This window comes from Mastacembelus armatus, chromosome 1, assembly GCF_900324485.2.
Source record: "Mastacembelus armatus chromosome 1, fMasArm1.2, whole genome shotgun sequence".
NCBI classification, from domain to species: Eukaryota; Metazoa; Chordata; class Actinopteri; order Synbranchiformes; family Mastacembelidae; genus Mastacembelus; species Mastacembelus armatus.
Genome location: NC_046633.1, coordinates 4,353,659 through 4,374,998, shown reverse-complemented (window position 1 = coordinate 4,374,998; position 21,340 = coordinate 4,353,659). Strand labels below are relative to the sequence as shown.

The following is a 21,340-nucleotide window of genomic DNA, read 5'->3' as shown; positions in this document are numbered from 1 at the left end:
CATTTCCCAAACGTATCTGTTTCTTTATTAATGAACTACATTGTGGTGTTTTATGTGATGTTACATTTATCCAAAAATTGCCTGATTTTACATTTTTACACCATTTATATGGTATTTGAATACACATTTGGAAAAATACAGAACAAGCATTTGTCCACTAAGCAAAGCATATTCTTTTCTACTTCATGTTTAATTTAAACAATGACTTTGACTTTCTATGCAGCAATCAAGTGGGAAGACAGTCGGTACATAGCTGGCAATTCCGGTGATTTAAATTGCAGACATGATTGACAGGGAGGATGCTTTGGGGTCATGCACAGAAAAAAAATAGAAAAACCAACTATGCACATCACAATTTAGAAGAAGCAGCACACAGATAATTTGGCTCGTTAAAAAAGATAAAGAAAGAATTAGTGGGAGCTTATTGCAGTGGTTGCTTAATGAGATAATTGCATGTTTCCAATAATAAAACCATCTTCTGTCAGGGGTCAGACGCTGTCTAAGGCAAATACGTGTGGATTTCATCAACTGTAAGGTTTGAGAATGTGGCTAGGCTGTGGAAGTTATTATCAGACAGTGGTAGTAGTGTGAGGTCATAGCTGATGTCAGACACCCTAGATGCGGTACACTTTCTTCTCCAGCCGTATTAGACATCATGTGCAAAATTTGTACATGCAGTGTGTTGCTTGCACTGATGTGGTTTTAGTGCACACATTCCAAATGTGTCACATTGTGTCTCTGCTGTGAGCATGAATTCCTGACATGCAGATTAAAACATGCCACACAGATATTTCAAGTGTATCCCGCTCTCTGATCCATGCATCCTCATTACAGCCACTGTGAGAGAAGATTCTCATGTAGTAGCTTTTATATATTAATAGGCACATAATATATTTATAAAAGGCACTTCTGATATATTAATACAGTAGCAGGGTAAGAGACAGATAGGACAGGAGTCCACGTCCTTCTGAATTATACAGTGAGAGGTTACATGTCAGTCTTAGAGGGACGTCCTGGGTCTCTGTCATTGTGCAGAAAACGTTGGGAACTTATGGATTCTGTACGAATGAGGGTGTGTATGTATGTGTGTGAATCCACGTGTGTGACTGGCAGTTTTGTTAGCTCAGTATCAGCAGGTCAGAGAGGCTAACAGTCACTAGCGGCTGAGGAGACAGACTAATTACCAGCAGGTTATTGGTTCAACTCCCACAAGACCTATCCATGTGTTCATGAGTGTGTGTCTGTGCATGTGTACTTTGTGTGGGTTGTGTGAAGGTAGATGCTCTAACACTCTCTAAGCTCATCCATTAATTAATACGATCATGTCAGCTCTGAAAAGAAAACATCGTTCTCATTTCCCCTCACTCCCCCTGTGTCTCATTCAGAGTTGTCCTTGTTTGTGTGTGTGCTACTATCCCTACCCTCTAATGTTTTGTCTCCTGCTTCATTCATGTGTGTGTGTGTGTGTGTCTGTGTGTGTGTGTGTTTCCCTCATACTCTGACTTGAGACTCACTTAAATATTAAAATGTAAAACCATACAAAAGCAAAATACAGACTGCAAAACTGTCTGTAGAGTGAGTCAATGAGATGCAGTTAGTTTAGGTACAAGTGACAGTTTCATTGTGTTTTTAGTACAAATATATTTATTTTGTTCTCTTATGTGCCATGTGGATATTCTCGCGCCTGTGCTGCTAGCACCTTTAGCCTTAACATAGAGAGACAGTGAGGTCAACTTCCGCTTTTTTCTCACTCTCCTTCAGAATTACGATGAAGTATGAGTCAAGGTTTTTATTTTCTTTATTGCTGTCATCAATATGTATGTTTATTTGTTATAAATGTGGTGGGATGCACCAGTATGTGCAGGGGATGACCAAATGTCTGGCGGATTTCTTTATAATAGATGCTGTGAGATGTGTTTGCAGTGGTGCAGAGCTCGCACAGAATAAAATATCATAATAAAAATATGCAAACAGCCATATTTAAAAAGAACTGATCCTGGACCAGACTCAAGAACCAACCTGAATGTCAGAGCCAACATTATTCTGCCACACAAGTCTCCCAGAAAAGCAAGACAATGGAAACAAATGTCTAATGAAATGTCCTGGCACTTTGTCACAGACTTGTTTATGAGATACGAATGCATAAATGTGATTACATTTTCAGACACACGCTTCGGTCTAGATGTTGATGTTAATGGGATAGTTCAACATTTTAGAAAATATGCTTTTTGATATCACTTTACGACTGTATAGTAAATATTAAGCTACCACAAGCAAGGTTAGCCTAACTTAAAGACTGAACCTGAAATAGAGGAAAGCATCTAGCTGGTTTCTCTCTGTGTGCTAAATTAAGCTGCTGTCACTGCTGTCTGTAGCACATAGTTAGCATAGCATGACAAAATCAAGCAAATATCTGTTATTTCCCCACATACTGAGCCATTCCAGTGAAGATTGGCTGTGTTTGAATCACTAAACAAATATCTGTAACACTGGGATTATTGGTGATGTTTTCTTGTGTTTCTGTGCTCAGTGAACTGCCACACTCCCCTCGCTCCCTGACGGCCCACCTCAACGACTCTGACTCCCGCTCCGTCCTCCTGTCCTGGCTGCGTCCCTTCGATGGGAATTCTCCTCTACTATACTATCTGTTGGAGCTATCTGAGAACAGTATGTATATGTGTGGTTGTATGTGTGCACGTAGGTCCCTGTGCATTTTTTATAGTCCCTGAGTGGCAAACAGCTGTTCATTTGCTGTCTACCAAGCACTGATACGCACTCATTTACAAGAGGCGGACATATGGAGAATGGTGTTGCTGCATTAATGTTCATCCAGGTTCCCTATAAATAAACTCTTATTTTCCCTCTCTCCAGTACCCTCTCTCTCTTTCTTGCTCTTTGTCTCTCACCCTCACTCTGCCACAGATGTTTTAACAGCAGGCTGGCTCTCTGTTAAATGGGAAAAGGAGAGAAAGAAAGAGTGGAGGGAGAGACTGAGAAATAGAATGACAGGAGAAACAGATTGGAGTGAGATGGCTGTAGAGCTGCTCTTACACCTGCTGTAAGCTAAAGAGATGGGATGGAGTGGGTACAGGCAGAGTTACATGCAGAGCTAAGCACTTGGCAAACAAGCCAGGCAAGCTGGACTAATGGACAAATGTCAAATGTTAATGTAGTTTGACATTTTAAGGTAATCTTCATTCTGATAACTTTTAGGGAGACACTAAAAACGTAACTAACTTTTCTGCTTTCACCATATCAACAGCCATTCTGTAGCTTCTACAGAAATATACTAAGATAATGAAAAAAAATATGTGTTATTATGAGAGAGACTAAAGAAAACGTGGTGAGGGACAGAAACAGGGAGAGATCAAGAGAAAGATGAGGAATCCAGAGAGCCTAAATGTCAATTTAAGTGAAGACTGAATGCAGACAGTGAGTAATGGATGGGAGTTTTGCACACACTGATTACACTGTGTGTGTGAGTGGCTGTCTACGTTTCATATATTAGATGTTTTAGATTGTATTTTAGAGAGAAATGGGCCTCTATAAATACAGTGTGTTTTTTGTCAAACACGGGCTGTAATACAGTCTCTAGGCTTGCTTAAAATGGCGTAGACATTTCCTTTTCACTTGCACAGAAACACATGTGGTTGTTGTGATAATAACAGTACATCTGTCTGTTGTATCTTCAGGAGAAAGACTGAAAAATAAGCTTGCATTAATATACAGCAGCATCTGTGCATCTTTATTAATCCCTGCAAACTTCTTGCATCCTATGGTACTTTTTCTTTTATAATTCCCTCCAGCTTACCCTCATTTCTTTCTAGCGTCAATGCTTTCTTCTTTTTATCTATTTCCCCCCTCTTCTTTTTGATTTATGGGTCCTTAGTGTCCCCATGTCTCTGTTTGTCTTGCCTCAGCCAGATATTATCAGCCTCTAATCTTTGTGCCTTCTGTCTAGACTCTCCATGGAAGGTCTACCTATCAGAGGTCGATCCTGCAGTCACTGAGGTATCAGTGGGCGGGCTCACGCCTGCCAGGACCTATCAGTTCAGACTTTGTGCTGTCAATCAAGTGGGCAGGGGTCAGTACAGCGCAGAGACTCAGAGGTGAGAGCAAAATATGTACATTCAGAGACACTTAGTCCTTGCCACACATTGGGGAGACACAGTCACACCACTAAGAGCTTTATTAAACACATATGTCACAATACTTCTACACTACACACTACTTCTTAACAAAATGAATCCAATTTTTTATGTTGAACATCCTATGATTTGTGTGAAATAGAGTTTTTTTTTCCTCTTGCATCTCTGTGTAATAGACTTGGTCACACTGTCTTACACAAACTGGGAGTGAATAAACTGAAACCTTTCTACAGTGTGTTCACCCACCCACACTCTAATTTGTGTATCTAATGTGTGACTGTGTGCGATAGTGTGTTTGTTACCATGAGCATGAATAGAAACATGGGATTCAGAATGTGGATGAAACAGACTCTAACAAAGCGAGGATGAAGAGCGCAGCCTTTTTTGTTTAGAATCCATTGCCTTCGCAATGAGCAATTTATACTCATCACATTCATGCTGTACATGTCTTCGTGTATATGTGTGTGTGTATTTCTCTGCCAGTCTCCTTCCACTGCTCATGGTGAACTAAGCAGCAAAAAATTATGAAATTAACTGTTCTGCGTGTCTGTGTGCGTCAGTGTGTGTAAAAGAGAGAGTGTGATTTGGCGTGAGAAGTAAATGGCTTGCTGTGCTGGTGCTTTATGTTCATATATGTGTGTGTGTTTGCATGTTTATCCCAAGAGGAAACACTAATGGAGGTAATTATAATGCCTTAGCACTGATGGAAGTGGATAGGGTATAAAAGGGTTGGAGGAGGTGTGGCAAGCCTCCTAACAATTTTGTCCCTGTGTACACACATGCACCAAAGCTCTGAAACTTGTGCACAAAAACAACAGATGTGGCCGTGTGTTTTTAAAGTAGACACATGCATACACACAAACATTGTTTTGTATGGCTGAAGAGACTGACCACAGGCAGATGCCATTTGTAGTTTTGCCAAATAGACTCTCAGCAACACCAGCAGCTGTGCACATTGCCTTCACGTATTCACACACCTCAGATTACAGTCTCCTTTCAGTTTCCTTCCCCTCAGCTTGTAGCTCTTCTATTTTCTATCATCCTTTTATCTGTGCTGAATCATTCTCTCCCTTTTATTCAAAATCTTTCTCACTTATCCTCTTCTGCTTATTGTCTGTCATTACTCTTCTCCTTGCTGTTCCTCTCTTCTTCTGCATCCACCAGTGTATTGTTTGTGTTCAATAGCCATTCTGCTACCTAGTCCACAGTCCAAAGTTGGTTGTTAGAGGCCCTGGAGAATAGATCCAATTGATCCTTTCAAAATGAAAGACTGGCAGTAAGACAAGTCATCACCGGTCAGTGTATCAGGGTAGATGAATAGGTCTCTTCTTCAGTGTTTGTCTCATACAAAACCACATGCACTTTGCTTTTCATCTGCTGGACGTTTGCCTGATATAAGACACGCACGTGGGCCATTGCAGATGCCAAGGCGCGTGCTGGACCTGACACGCATGGAGGGTGAGGCAGAGGAAAATAGTCTGCAGCAGCTCTAGGCGCCAAATGAGAAGCATGACAAAATGCAGTAATATGGATGGAGTGTGGTAACAGGACAGAGAGCGAAGAAGCAGCTTGTAATATTGATGACAAAAAGCGCTTATTAAAGTTTGAACTTGCAGCTGCTTCTGCACTCTCCCATTTGGTTCTCATCGTGATTAGAATCTTTATTATAACAGCACTAATTTATACTTTCTTCTTCTTTTCTCATTTTGTTACCATGCCTTTCTTCTGTTGGTGCTCCTTATTCAAGTGAGCTCCCAAGGACAGTGACACTAGGAAAACATGTCCGGAGTGATGCACTTCCAGTAAAGGTTATATGATTGAATGTGCTTAAAGCATCCTTACTTCGAAATGTAGACCGTCACTTGAAGAAACCAATTATACCATCTGGAGTGTCACACACAGAGAGAGTTACTCTGACCTAAACTCACACCATTACCATCTTGAAAGAGGAAGCATTAAGAGAAGAAAGACAGATTATGCATAAATTTATTGAATTCCATTCATAATGAGAACTTTAAAGCTTCTGTCTCACTTCTCTTTGCTTTTTCCTCTTGTTTTTTTATTCCAGCTGTTCAGTCAGAACCAAAATATATCAGACTTTAATGCTGTTTCTTTCTGTTGCACTCACAGGCATATTACAGACAAATTAGTGCCTTGGGAGCATCATGAGGAACAATTTACAGGAGATTTGAGCTTTCCACCAACAAATCATGAATTATATATCTGTGTTTAGCGGTGGCCGCTGCCTTGCTGAAGGTGCCTAATGCATAGCAAATGATTTATTTACATTACACGACAAGGCAGAGAGGGGGGTGGGGGGTTGCAGTGGAAATGGTTCTGCCAGGTAACACTGTTAACAAAGTTAGTCCTTAAATGTTCTGTGTGTCCTTTGTTATTAAAAGCCACAGAAAATGTAGTAGAAATGTAGGCATTAGTCATTTCTTGCTGTGTGTGCATATGCTGCATCAACCCTGTTGGTAGTGAACTTTTTGATGAAGAGATATTAACCAGCAGCTTATAGTACAACTACAGCTGTCCCTGTGTATAACTATGCATCAGCCTCAACTTGCCTTAAATAAATTATATATGTGTGTGTGATCTTTATATTCTGTCTTACAGGGTAAAAGTGATTATCTTACATTGTGTAACAATGGCCAAAAGAACCAGTAAATCTAAAGCAAAATCACTGAACTGAGACAAAATGTCTAACGTACTTGAACATTTCTGTTTGCTTTAGCTTTTTATAACTATTGACCTTCTCCTAAAATGAGGCATTGGAGGGCATTACGATCCATTTACAGAGCACAAAAGCCTGATGTTTTGTACCTTGACATATTAGGCATGTGAAATTATAAACCACACTGAATTCAATTCAAAATTAGTTTGTTGGGCTTACAGTAAAGAGCAATTCGGCTTTACACTTCAACCTTAATACAAATTTATAAAATACATTTAATGTAAAAGAGTTAAAAAGACTATAATTTATTTTGTAATAATTTAGTATTAGAGTAATTATTCCTTTATTATTATTCACTAGGGTTATTTAATTAACATGCAAACAGATCAGGCTTTGTTTCCATGCACATGAATAGACCAGCATCCCCACTGTGCTCTTCAAGTGATCTTAGTATTAAGATAATTAGACTTCAAACTAAAATCAAAAATACATGTACCAGAAAATGATAAAAGCAGATAAGAATCAATTAATGACAGTCATGGATTAAAGTGGCATTTTGTACAGTTGTGATCAGCTTACGATTAAAATGAATCTTCAGCCATGTTTAAGATGTATATTCTTGGTAGTCTCTGTAGCAGGTAAGAGGTATAATTTTTAGCATGTTCACTATCTTAGCATCCAAATTAGTTATAAGCACAAAGTACACCCGAGGCTCATGGAAGTACAGTCTGTTTGCAGGTCATAAATTTAGTGATAAATTAAATTATAACACATTTTGACTAAATCATGTCACAAGTGGAGTTTAGAGATCACTAAAGTGATTACAGCGCATCCTAAATTTAACGTGAACGTATGCACAAAGGTTCATGAGAATCTGTATTATAGTTTGTTAAGACATTTGAATTAATACCACAGTTGTCATGAGGACCAAAGTCCTCCATGACGGTTCGGACACACCGTCATGGCATTGCACATAAAGAATTTATCAATGGACCGTCCGATTGACATTACCAGCTACTGGATCACTCTGACATGGCTCAAATCAGACATCTATTAGTCTTACATAAACAGTCATCACAAGTTGTAAACTGATGTGATGAAAATTTCTTCAATAAACTGAGCTTAATAAAAATGTTCAAACATAATGAATAATTTGTTTCAGCTGACGGCTATGTGGTAATAGACACAAAATGTTAAAGGATGTGGTGGTGGCAAGTTTTCTACATAGAAATTTTCCACTCAGAACTTCTGTGTTGATCTTAGACTATAAAACACTACCTTGGAAACACTGAGTGCCAATTTCTTCAAGATGTGTCTTTATTTTTACCAACATGGACCGTAATCAGCTGTAACTGCAGCTTACATCCATTGATTACTTGTATTTTCTGAAGGCTCTAATCAGCCCTAAATTAGCCTAACTGATCAACTGATGGACCTCTTGTCTTGATGCAGGGCATCAGTGTCCCCCCACACCACACATAATCATGTGTGTATACAAACACAGACAAAAGTATAGCTGTGATTACCAGTATTGTGTACTTTGTGTCTAAAGGAAGTAGGGTAGGTATGTGCGCCATAGCTACATATATTTTTGATTCACTGTGAGAATATGAACATTTATGGGTGTGTGAGGTTGTTTGTCTCTATGTGGCCCTGTGATGGACTGGTGACCTGTCCAGGGTGGACCCCTGCCTTTCACCCAAAGAGAGCTGGGATATGCTCCAGCAGATCCCTGTGACCCTGGTTAAGGAATAAGCGGGTATGGAAAATGGATGGATGGATAGAATATGCACAAAGTCTCTTTATTTCCCCGACAGAGTCTCTTTAGTGTGTCACCCTCCTCCATTTGTGCAGTTTTAGCCTTGGGCAAAACATCACAACATTTAAAGGAGACAAGACTTAAAATGTCAAACAAGAAAATAAACTCATCTATTCAGCTGGTTGTAACAACCATGTCACATCTGATTGCTCTCTCTTCCTTTTTTATTTTTTATTTCTTTTTATTCCTCTGTTCATATGTGGTTTTGATTTTTTTTTTTTTTTTTGACTTTTTTGCTGGACCTAAATTTTACTATCCTGTTTGAATAGAGGGAAATTTAACATCCCGGTAACAACATTAAATTTCAGAGTCTGTGTCTTTGTGGATTTTGTGAGAGAGCCAGTGGGCATTAAACTGTGGAGAATGACACAGAAAAAACTTTTCCTAATTCCCACAGCAAAGGGACTCACAAAATGCATGCCTCCTCTCAGTTTTAGTCACTTTAACAGAAAACATCTGCAGAAAACGTCCTCTTTTCCTTAATAACAAGGGACAGAGAAAGTGTGTCACACAGCATCCAGGCAAAGCTATGGGCTGTGTTTGTTTTGTATAGTTGCAGTACATGTATGGGTGTTGGTTGTGAATGCTTGTAGGTGTTTGTGTGAATGTAAAGTGATGTGTGTGTGTGTGTGTGTGGGAGGAGGGGTGTTTGTATATTTAATCAGTGTGAAATTAATTTTGTAATATTTACTTGTAAAAGGTTGGGCAGGAATTAAGTCAATTCATAAGGTGTTTTGCTGTCAATTAAAAGTGTGTCAGTGTGCATTTGTGTGTATGTTTTATTTGAGGTGATGACCGCATGTGTTCAGCACTGCATGGGTGTGTCAGTGTTTATGTAGCATGCGTTTGTGTATATGTATTAATGTATATCATCAATTTCAGTCAAAAGCAGTGGCATAGTTCAGGATTATATATATATCCAATTTCCAGATGGCTACACTAATGCCCATCTCATTCATACAAGGCCCATTAGCCTATGTGTGTATGTGAGTGTGTACACGTGTATGCTTGCAGCACCTGGTGCTGTCTGACAGTGCCTAACCTAATGGAAGTAACAGCACAGCTGTAAAACCACTGGTCTGTGCCATATATCCGTCTGCGCAACTCTCTAGCTAACAGCTTTCACACCCCTGTTTTCACACACACATATATAGGTAAGCACACACATTTATTGTCACTTACAGATTCAGACACACAAATACAGAGAGCAAACCCACAACTAATGTCTCAATAGCTCATAGAGAATCATTCAAAAAGAGATGGGGCACAGAGAGGAAGTGAAGGGTTTGGAGGGAGAAGGTAATGTAAATCTCTAGACCTAATCTATGGAAGGGAAAAGACCATCGGTTATATTAGACCGTCTTAAGCTGGGAGGAATTTGTCTATATATACAGAAATATATATATATATATCTATATATATACATGCGTGTGTGCATGTGAGCAGATATGGCTCTGGTTACGTTAGCTGAGCTGCTTACAGTAATGCCAGAGCCTCACCAGCTCAGTCTGTGTGCTTTACCAACCATGAGAGGGCAGGCAGGTTTAATCACGATTGGGGCTGCAAAGGGAGGGAGGGTAACAGAGTAGAAGAGGAGGGAAAAATATGGGTAAAAGACAGAAGGATGAAATAATTGAGGCCAAAGGACATGATGGATAAAAGGTTAAAGTTTGCACAGTAGGGAGAAAAAATGGAGATGTAGTTCAAAATGTCAAAGAAAGATGGGAAAGAGGTTCGGAGAGACAGTAGAGGGAGGAAGAGGGCAGAGAGAGTGAAGGATCATACTATCCCGATGGAAATAAAAAGACAAGCTCTTTCCTCATTCTCTACTAATATTGTGATTTAACTTTTTGTTGCTGTCACACTGAATGGCTGGTCTGCTGGGGATATTGTGGTAGGGCCAGGGTAGAAATAAAATCTACCCACAGAGAGATAGCTGGAGAATAAATAAGAAAACCTCAAGTTCAATAGAGAGAAATAAAACAGGATATAAACATCTGATCTGCGATGTTGAGACAGTAAATGCCCAGTTGTTGTTCTGAGCTTCCAGTGAATAAAACACAATAGCGACCCAACTCATACAAGTTCGTGAACACTTTTACATTTGTTGTTTTAAACACCCAGTGTCAGCTCGATCATCCCAGGAGGAATCCTCTGGTGCACTGGAAACAATGCGTTAAACGGCCCATCAGCAGCAGCAGCGGTGGTTTGTGTGGAATAAATGAACAATATAGCCAGAGATGAAAAACAAATGTATTAAATGAAATTGTAAGATACACCAGGAGAAAGAGGGATGAGAGTGATGAGCACAGATTTCAATAAGAATTCATCAGAGCTGCTTGAGCTGTGAGATGATGAGTTCTAACTCTGTGTTGTGACTCTCCAGTGACAAACATGATCATTTGTTTGAAGACAGTCTGACCCACAATGAAGATAGTCTGGAATGAGAATTACAATACAATTCCCTTTGAGCCTACTTACCTAATGTACTGTTCCTGTGCAAATTGTCCATATAAGTGATGTGTTTGGACGCCCAGTGAAAAGGACAAATTTTGTGTCTTCTCATTACAAGACAAGTAATAAACTTAATAAAAATCATTTGTCTCTCTTCCTCCCTTTCTTTCTGTGTGTGTGTGTGTGTGTCTCTGTGTGTTAGATTGATGCTGAGAGAGGAGGCACCCAGTGCTCCTCCGAAGAATATTGTGGCTAGTGGGCGAACAAATCAGTCTATCATGGTCCAGTGGCAGCCTCCACCGGAACCCCAGCTGAACGGAGTGCTCCGCGGTTATGTACTCAGGTACGCATACACACTCAGAAACATATACACACATACCTGTTTAGCTTCATAGCCTTGCTGCTGAAAATTCTTGGCATTGATTGATTGGTAGGTGAGTGTTATATAAGGTAGTTGGTAAACTTCTTTTGAGCTACTTGCTAACACATTAACCAGCTGGACTGGTGCTTGACACTATACTGTGTGTTTTACTCCCACAAAGTTCATCCTAACACGACTTCAGAGGTGAATATTGGTTATTGCGGCAGTTACATTAGAAATTAAATCAGCCGCAAAATGTAACTGTTTTAAATACTTCTGTGGCCTGGGATCAGACACTTCTTACATACTGTGTGTGCTTCAGATCTTTTCTGCAACAGAAACTCTTACAACGTGTCTGATATTATCCTTTACATAACGTACACTAGCGCAGGTATTATACCCTACTTAAAGGCTATTTTCAGAATGATCTCCTGCTCCCATGTCAGAAGAAGACTACAATGGCAGTGACAACAGCACTGCAGTGACAGCCGTGCTGCTACAGTGTGTTTGTGTGTGAGAAATATAGAAACAGCATCATTACAAACATGAAACATACACTGTGTCACGTTTTCTGAAGACTTTTCACAAAATGTTCAAAAATGTCTGTTGTTCTTCAGAAGATGACAAAGTTACTTACAAAATATCTATTTTATTTGTATATGGGCTATTTAAAAATTATAAATACAAATACTCATTTATTACTGGGACGGTGTTTTAAATATAGAACATTGTTATTTTTACAAAGAATACCAGTGTCTTTATTGATAACAACTCCAGAAGCAAGGCCTCTATGCAGTGTATAGAACAAAAATCTAATGTAATAATACAATATGATATTGTTGCAAAGCCTCAGTGTAGTGCTGAATAATATAAATGTTAAAGATGTCATGCTGGTGCTTAGAAAAAGAAGGAGCTGCCAAAAGAAGGACACCAACATCAGTATATCAAGATATAATAAATCTCTCTAAGTTGGCTGATAACATATAACCTGCAAATGCATATCATATCATTGTTCTGCAGCAGGATTTTATATTGTTGTTTGCTTTGGTGTTATCACTTTACCATGAAGCATTATGATGGCTTAAGAATGTAACTACTCTGAGGTTGTAGTGAAAAAGTTTCTTGGTATCATCCATATGAGCTCAGGTAACTGTACACAAGATAAAACTACATTAATAAAAAATGTTCTTTAGGAATTATCAGCAATTATGATAATCAGCTTTTTGTCAAAGTCATTTGCCAAGGAAAGAGCCACATAATCAGGAACATTGTGTATGCCGTTTTAAATTATTTTTTGACATTTTATAAATTAGACAATTATGAAAATAATGAGAGAAAATAAAAACAAGAATCATTAGTTACGTGAAAAGATAACCCATAATCGAGAAGTATTCCTTCCCTGTTGCCTCTCGCCCTTTCTGTCCCTGTCACACACAGACACGGGAGCTTTTTACAGATGCTCTGGCTGCCCTTGGTCCATTGTCGTTAACTTTGATGTGTACCTAAAGTGTGACATACTGTGTGTAATCAAACTGTCATCAGCTGCCTCACATGAATCTGCATATAATTGCAGTAGAAGATATCAGGTCTTTATCCTGATTCAGTATGTTATCTGCCTCCACTTCATTACAACTATCATTACAACTTCTTAGGAGAGAGTTTCCACCTCTACCTCCCTGATCTTTTCCTGTCTCATTCTACTTCTGCTTTCTCTCTTCCTTCACTTCCCACTCCATCTCCTCCCCCAGTGGGAGTGTTATTGTGTCAGGTGAAGCGAGGGAAGGTAGAGGTTATCGCCTCTCCACCACAGAGATCCCCTGTCAGCTTATGGCGCCCCCACGTTTTGTGTATCTGTGTTTGTGTGTATGAGTGTATTCCTTTGTGTGTGTGTGCGTGCGTGTGTGTATGTGTGTGTATGGTATGCATGTGTGGTAGAGGGCTGACTCAGCCCATGAAACATTGGAATTTCCTGTTACAGTGAATAGGCTCTGTATTAAAACGCTGACATGGATTATTACTCCATTAAGCTCCATCAGATATGTACGATACCTAAGTGGTATTACACCTCCCAGCCTAGTCTGGTCATATATCCTGTTAAAGGGGCATTTATATCGCATGTACTAAAGTGAAAGCCTTGAAAGTGCACTATTCAGAGAAGTCTACCTGACATTGAAGGTTTTTATTGTTTTTAGGGATTTTGTTGTGATTCCTCAGCAACATTACATTAATTCATGACAGACGTGTCTAGATGCTTAGATTTCTTGGTTCATGTGTATACATATATCAGGAGCAACTTGGGGTTATTTGTTTTGCTCAAGGACACCTAAATATGGGTAGGGAGAACAGGGATCGAACTAAGAACCCTTACAATAAATAGAAGGTGTACTCTACAGCCTCAATATTGTTGGTGTATGCATACATTTGTCTGTGTATTTTAACTTTCCTCACTGGTTTTTCAGCAACTTGACATATTTACAAGGTTTTTTTGTATGTTGAGTAGGTACCGTCTGGCAGGGCTGCCAGGGGACTACCAGGAGAAAAACATCAGCAGCCCAGAGACCAACTACTGTCTGCTGAAAGATCTGATCATCTGGACACAATATCAGATCCAGGTGGCTGCGTACACTGGGGCCGGCCTGGGCATCTACAGCAGCCCTGTCACCGAGTACACTCTACAGGGAGGTAAGTAAAAATTCTCACACATTTTTATTTCTCATTAATGCAGGGCACAGCAAATATGCAGACATCATGTCAATCATGAGCCAATATATATTATATAGTATTTGTATGTAAACATTTTAGTAACATTCTCTTCCCATGTCCTTACTGCAGTAATTAACTGCCCAAAAGGAGCTTGTCTGTGCTCCTTCAGTCCTTAAATCCTGGGACACCACTGTTTCATGGACTCTGTGAGTTTCAATAATAGATTTTAGCTGTAAAAAGAAATAAAAGGATGTTGTGGATGTTTGGCATGTATTCTTGAGCTCTCCAAATTCACTTAGACCTTTATGTGTAATGTTATAGAACATTTATATTCCACCTAATTAAACTAATATTAAAAAATTGGCACCTGAGTATGCATTTCACCTTCCAACACACACCTTTAGTTAAAAAAAGCTTCCTATATGATTTAAACTTAGAGATAAGGTGCCACAGAGAATGATACACTTTGATGCAATTGTGAGGACTCTCATGCCTGTAAAAATGTGTAACCCACAGTACACTGAGACCTTCTGTTATGAAGGGTTATAATCATGACTAGGTAGACTATTCTCACTTTATGTAGCAATCAATTTGGGTAGCAATCAAATGACTGAGATCACATTTACAGGCGGCCTGAATGAGGTATCTCTGCAGGCTGGCAGGCTTCAGTGTAAGTAATAGGATGAAGATCTCAGCTCTGAGAGGAGCCAAGAGATGCAGCTCAGACTTGTGGTAAAATCCCCCCTGAGGCAACCCCCTTGAAGGCTTAATAGTTTCAACCAACTGGGAGAAGACCCAAGGGGCAACCCAGGACATGCTGGAGGGACTACATCTCCCATCTGGCCGAGGAGCATGTGGGGATGCTGCAGGATGAGCTGGAGGGAGTTCATGGTCTATAAATATTATATGATGCATAATAGTGTGTTTATTGTAATAAATATGGCTGCACAGAGGAACACACTTTCAGCTCTCTCCACCATAAATCAATGAACTGGTTGTGAAAGAAGGAAGAATTTAAGTGAAGATTGTAAAGGGAGACGAGAGGAAGTGGTTGTTGGACTAAATCTTCTTTAAACACGTGCTCTTCTCTACCTGACTTTTATTCTAATAGTAAATCATCATTATTAAAGATGGCCTCAGCTTCCCCCACTCACACACACACACACACACATATACACATGTTCACATAAAACTTACTGTTATTATTACAAGAGTTCAGGACAGGTTTATAGACTCAGGACAGGGAGTTGGGCTCATTAATTATTCTAATATGGTTGAAGGGGAGTGGCTGCAGTGGATTGGACATTTTCTCTCTCTGAGAAAATGTGTTTGAACTCAGTTTTAGACTCTGATGACATTTGTCTTTTCCCACTTTCTGACATACAGCCATATTCACGCACTAAGTTGCCTCCAGAGGACAGAGTTTAGTGTGTTATCTGTAGCTGTGAGCTGCAAGGGGTTAGAAGCCAGTCCCCAGGAGTGCAGTGAGCATGGCAGAGCAGGAGAGAGCATCTTTAATATCTGTTAATCTTTCATCTCCCTCTCTGTCTTCTCATCCTTCTCATCTCTTGCCTTCCATTTTTTACAATTTTGTGTTACGGTCTCTGTTCCTTCCACTGTGCGTACTCTCCCTTTGCTGTGTCTATGTGTGTCATTTGGCCTTTTTGGCTCAAATGTAAGTTGTAAAGGGCATTCCCATCATGCAACAGTAAATCACCACTCTGTGGCTTTCTAGCATCAGCATAAATCCCTTATAATGTAATCACCATAACATGTGCCTACAAACACACACACACATTTCCCAGTTTCACTCATGTTCCTGACTTTAATGTTATCATGAACTCTCTTCTTTTCACTTACGAGCAAGTCTGATAGATTCCATACAACATAAAGATCCACATGTAGAAACACATTTATACACTGACACAGAGAAAGAAGAAAAATAAGAAAATTAAACCTAAGATACAGCGTTTCAATTTTGAAGTGAATGAAGTAAAAATGTGTGCCTAGTGTGAAAGAAACAAACAGAACATGTTTGGCCCTTGGTTACCATAATTACCTCCTGGCAGCCTCTATTTTTTCATATTGAACAAATAACCTTCGTTTCATACGAAAAACCACTGCAATATACACAGCATATTTCACAGCCTCTCTTGTTAGACATTTCCCATCATATCTCTAGACAGTCTATCTTCTCTGTCTCAGTCTCCGGTGGATGATGAATGCGCTGGTCAAGTTTATACACACTTCAAACAGACTTTGCAAACTATTACTTTTCTGGTTTAGTTTGACTGCAGATTCTTATTGGTGAACTTTTTATTGTTGAATATTTGAGCTGAGATTATGCTGGGCTAGAAGGCCCAGGGAGTTGTGGTTCATCACACAGTAGACCGTAACATGCCATGCAACATGGATGGTGTGAATGTTTCTTGTACAATAAAGGCATAAATACTAATAGAAAGTAAATGCTTTTTTCTCCAAGTGGGGGATAGTACTAACGTCAGGTACACCAGAGCTTTTGGATACTAGTAACTAAAAGACAGAATATTCTGGCCTCTGCTGCTTTCATTTTGACCAATCTTCTCATGAGCCACCATTCTCTTTTAGTCATTCCTAGGGTAATAATATGCAAAATACATACATGCAAATTATAAAAGATGGAATGAATTTTATTGAGAAATTAGGTCATTTTGCAGCAAAGAATAGAAGGGTAGGTTTGGCATTTACGTTTTGCAAGCTTAGCAGAAATTTATAATAAAAAATGAACTGAAACCCAGCATGAAATATTGAAATATGGTGCTGTAGAAAACCACTTATTGTTGAGAAAGTAAAATTCTAACACTGAAAACTGTTTATTTCTCCAACTTAAGGTATCTCTAAGCACTCTTCCTCTTCCTCTTGTTGAACCCATTGCAACTAAATATTCTATGTATTTGTATCTGTGTTTAGTTCCCACAGCACCTCCACAGGAAGTGGAAATTGTTGCTATCAACTCAACTACCATCCGCTTCACATGGAACCCTCCGCCTCAGCAGTTCATTAACGGCATCAACCAGGGGTACAAGGTAAACCTCTGGATGAGTCTATATGTTAAAATTTACAAGTGAAAGAAACACTGTTCAAATATTATTATACAGCTCAGTAAGAGACATCTTCAAGCACGCCTACAGACATTTTCTGCTTGTATGTTCATGAAAAACCTCTCAGACATTCAACCCAAAGGTCATGTCCCAAGATGCATTGCGTCGTGCTTGTTTACCTATGCACTTAGTTAAGTCAAGTGTGGTGAGGTATAGAAAAGATGAGAGGCTTAAACGTGGAAAAAGAAGAATGTGTTGAGAAAAGAGGAGCAAAGGCCTGGAGACAAATAAGAGATAATAATAAAGAAGCTTTGAGTACAATAATCGGGAGCAGGGTGAGGGCAAAGGATTGAATATTGAGAGTGATCTCTACGTACTAGTTCTGGTATGTGATTTATTCTTCACTGTAGCAATCAACCCCCGAGGAACCGATTAACATGACAAAAGAGGACGCAACAATTGTTAGTGTGCGTCACTGGTTCTGTGTGTGTGTTTGAGTGTGTTTTAGAGAGTTAGAGGGTTAGTGTCTTTGTTGGTTGATAAATACTAAATGGCTTTACATCTGTTTGATGTGGCTCTCTGATGTTGTCTCTATATACCAGGATCTGCCTGTGCTACTACACATGTGCCTTTGGGTGTATTGTGTTGGACAGGAGACAGTAGATAATGATATTAATTAAAAGAGGATATCAAGCAAAGCCTCATCTCATTTCATCCCCCCACAGATCAGTGACTATATACAATACCCATAAAAATATAGTTCAAAACTGATTGCCAGAGTGAAAAGAGCCACTTCTGATGTCTTCCATTAGCATCTCCTTGAAACTAGTGTTATCTATTTCTCCATCCCTCTATCTATCCCTTTATGCTTACTAACTCTCAAAGGTGTGTTTTTCAGACCACTAGCAAAGAACAGATCATTGTTTTGCCTGAATTCTCAAGGCTCCTCTACACAAAAGCTACGGTACAATAGATGGATTTACACTAAACATATATATATATATATATATACATATACACTATATATACTTTTGTGAATTGTTTTGTCGTAACACACAGAAAGATCAAACTGCTCTTTCCACAGTGTACCGAAGTGTACACTTCCTCTGGGCCCTGTTCTTCTAAGGACAGCACTGAACCATGTGTGTAATTCAGTACACTTTGGGTTTCCATTGCAATCTGGTTCGTAACGCACATGTTACTATAGCAACAGCAGAACCAATCTCCCCAGCACTTTTTAAAAGTGGACTAGCATCAGATGCTCAAGGGTGCCACATCAGCACTCTTTTACTGCACCCAAACGGCGCTGTGCTCATAAATTTCAACAGAAAAAAACTTATTTTACCATGACAGAGTGGGTACACACCACTCTTTAGGCAGACTGAAAATCAGCCACTCTGTCTGTGGGTATCAATGTTTTTTCTAATACAAAAGCTGTGGGAGTTTTTGATTGAAGGCTTGGTTAGTGGAACAGCATTTATAGTGTTAATTTTAAAGGCTTCTTTTTTTGTGTGTAGTTGGTAACACACTGCAATGCAGGTGTGTTTTTATTGCACTTATTCCACAGATCTGTTCAAAGTGAAATAGTAAAGAATGTCAGGGGGCTGTGCTGTTACCATCAACACCACCCAAAAACCCAGCTTGGTGAACTGGCATGAAATATATCAACTGAATAAGGAGTCGATGAATGAACTAAATAAATAATAGAGCTCTGAAATGTTTTAATTTTTAAGCTGTAGTGAGCAGTTTTATTTTTAAGTTTAAGTTTATTAAATAGAAGTACCTAATATTTGACAAAGAGCTGATTTATAAATGTCTTATGCAGGGGTTGTAATCACAACCCAGAAATGGCCTCAGAAATGAACAAAATATAAAGCCATTAAAAGACATATGTATTAATAGAAATATCCTAAACAAGTTTGTAAATGCTACCAACATATTATGTGTTCGTATTTTACTGATAGGTATAGTGGGAGATGCTCTTTAAGCAAAGAATATAAACTAAATTCCAAACCACAGTGTCAGCTCAGTACAGAATTTCTGTTTTGGCTTGTTAAAAGCCACTACAGAAAAAAGTTGACACTGAGTTCACCTTTCAAAATATCAGATGGTTGCTGTTATCATTTACTGGGCAGAGTGAACAGGAGGAAACCGGAAACAATCAAGAATATCTTGTTTAAATAAACATACAAATGGGCTCTGAGCCCTTACTGGCAATATAGTGATAACAAATACAGTAGGTGAAAATATACAGCTACCAACAATATGCCATTAAAGAGACATTTCCAGTTTTATTATTATATCTAGCTGGTCTTTAAATAAAGTTGGTTTACACACTACTCACCCATTGCACCATTAAAATCTGATGAAAACTTGGCTCAGAGTTCACATTTTAGCCAGTTATTTTTTTTACTAGGAACTAAAAATATAAGTACCATATCGCAGTACTCCCCATGGCTCATCTCTCATTATGAATATGTAAGTATATGCTCTTCACTCTTTGTTTTAATGGCTAAAGCAATAACGTAAACTAAATTGTTGTGGTTCTGAATATAAATCAAGGCTCACAAAAGAAACAAATTAACCTTTAATTAGGCATTCACACAAAGTGTTTGTCCTCAGATGCTGCTAGGTCTGATAATGGCCTGCTGGGAGAATTTTATGTTGAGTGGTAGATTCATACGTAAACAAATGCTTAAATTTTAATGTTTGGAATGCAAATATATTTTCTGTGGCAAAAGAAACAGGAATATTGTTTTGCAGTTTTGACGAATTTGTAAATGGAATTTAGCAGTTTTAAAGCTTAATGACAAAAAACCCTTGGGTATCAACCTAATTTGAAAAGATTCACATAGACAATCATTTTGTACAACTAAGTTTTGTCTCAGCACAGTCTGAATAATAAGATTTAGATTCAGCAGCCTGAAGCTCATGCTGATGAGTCAATGACTAAACAAAAATAATGGAAATACACAACAAATAAAATAACTGCATCAGACATTTTCAGTGCATTGGTGAGCTGTTGGAGTCATTATTTGTAACCTAGAACAATGACCATCTTTCTCACCTAACACAGCTGCTGGTCTGGCCAGAGCAGTCTCCAGAGGATGTTACCGTTGTGACCATCACCCCAGACTATCCTGGTTCACGCCACACAGGATTAGTCAGCGGACTCAAGAAATTCACCTGGTACTTTGGCTCCACCCTGTGCTTCACAACACCTGGAGACGGCCCGCGCAGCCCGCCCATCCTGCTGCAAACACACGAGGACAGTGAGTATACACACACACACACACACACACACACACACAGTTTAGTTTGAATGAAGCCAGAACAAAATAGAAAAAGAACTCTATCAGCCACTCCAGTGAATAATAATAACACTGTATTGACTTGCTCGTTGTATACTTCCAGCTGTTTTGAACAGTGTGATACACAGCTGTGCACACAGTATCTATACACCAACATCCTGTTTTCTCCAAGGCTCTTATTTTATTATTATCTATTATTTATCTTTTTAAAGTAATTGTTGTTCGTCCGTCCCTCAATAATCCCTACCTTAATTTTTCCTCAGCTGTGTCTTTTTAAAGGGAACTGATTCATATGTTTTCAGGCATACTGATATTTATAGCCTACTGTTCCATGGATAAACATAATAGCTGCCACTCCCAGTAGCAAGACACATGCACACAGTCACACTGTCAAATAAACACAAGAGCCTATAGGCAGACAGACAAGCAATTATTACCATCCAGCAATTATCAAGTGGGAAAGGGATATTAGGGTCCATGTGCACACACACACACACACACACACACACACACAAACTCACATGCGTACACACCACTGTAGACAGGTATTGATTGGGGCTGGGTGTGTTGCAGGGTTAACAGTGAGTGTAATTCTTGCTTGATGATAGCTTTTTGCACGTGTGTGTGTGTGTGTGTGTTGGGGGGGGGGGGGGGTTTGAGAGTGTTATTGAATGTCTCAGATGAATAGCTTAATCGCTCTGCGGGGAGAGGGGTTAGAGAGCCATGGATGAAATGAGAAACGACAGCCATGCGTGCACCTGAGTGTGTGTGCGTGGTGGTCAATGCA

The 21,340-nt window shown here is 39.2% G+C and overlaps 1 protein-coding gene across 1 annotated transcript in view; it reads left to right on the top strand.

Moving 5' to 3' along the window:
• LOC113128200 (protein sidekick-1) overlaps positions 1 to 21,340 on the top strand; it is a 204,195-nt gene that overhangs the window by 139,360 nt on the left and 43,495 nt on the right. Inside the window, exons 16-21 of the mRNA XM_026303327.1 lie at positions 2,531 to 2,667; positions 3,962 to 4,109; positions 11,301 to 11,441; positions 13,960 to 14,141; positions 17,112 to 17,227; positions 20,319 to 20,514. Of these exons, the coding sequence (XP_026159112.1) occupies positions 2,531 to 2,667; positions 3,962 to 4,109; positions 11,301 to 11,441; positions 13,960 to 14,141; positions 17,112 to 17,227; positions 20,319 to 20,514 (920 nt within the window). The remainder of the gene's footprint in view (positions 1 to 2,530; positions 2,668 to 3,961; positions 4,110 to 11,300; positions 11,442 to 13,959; positions 14,142 to 17,111; positions 17,228 to 20,318; positions 20,515 to 21,340) is intronic.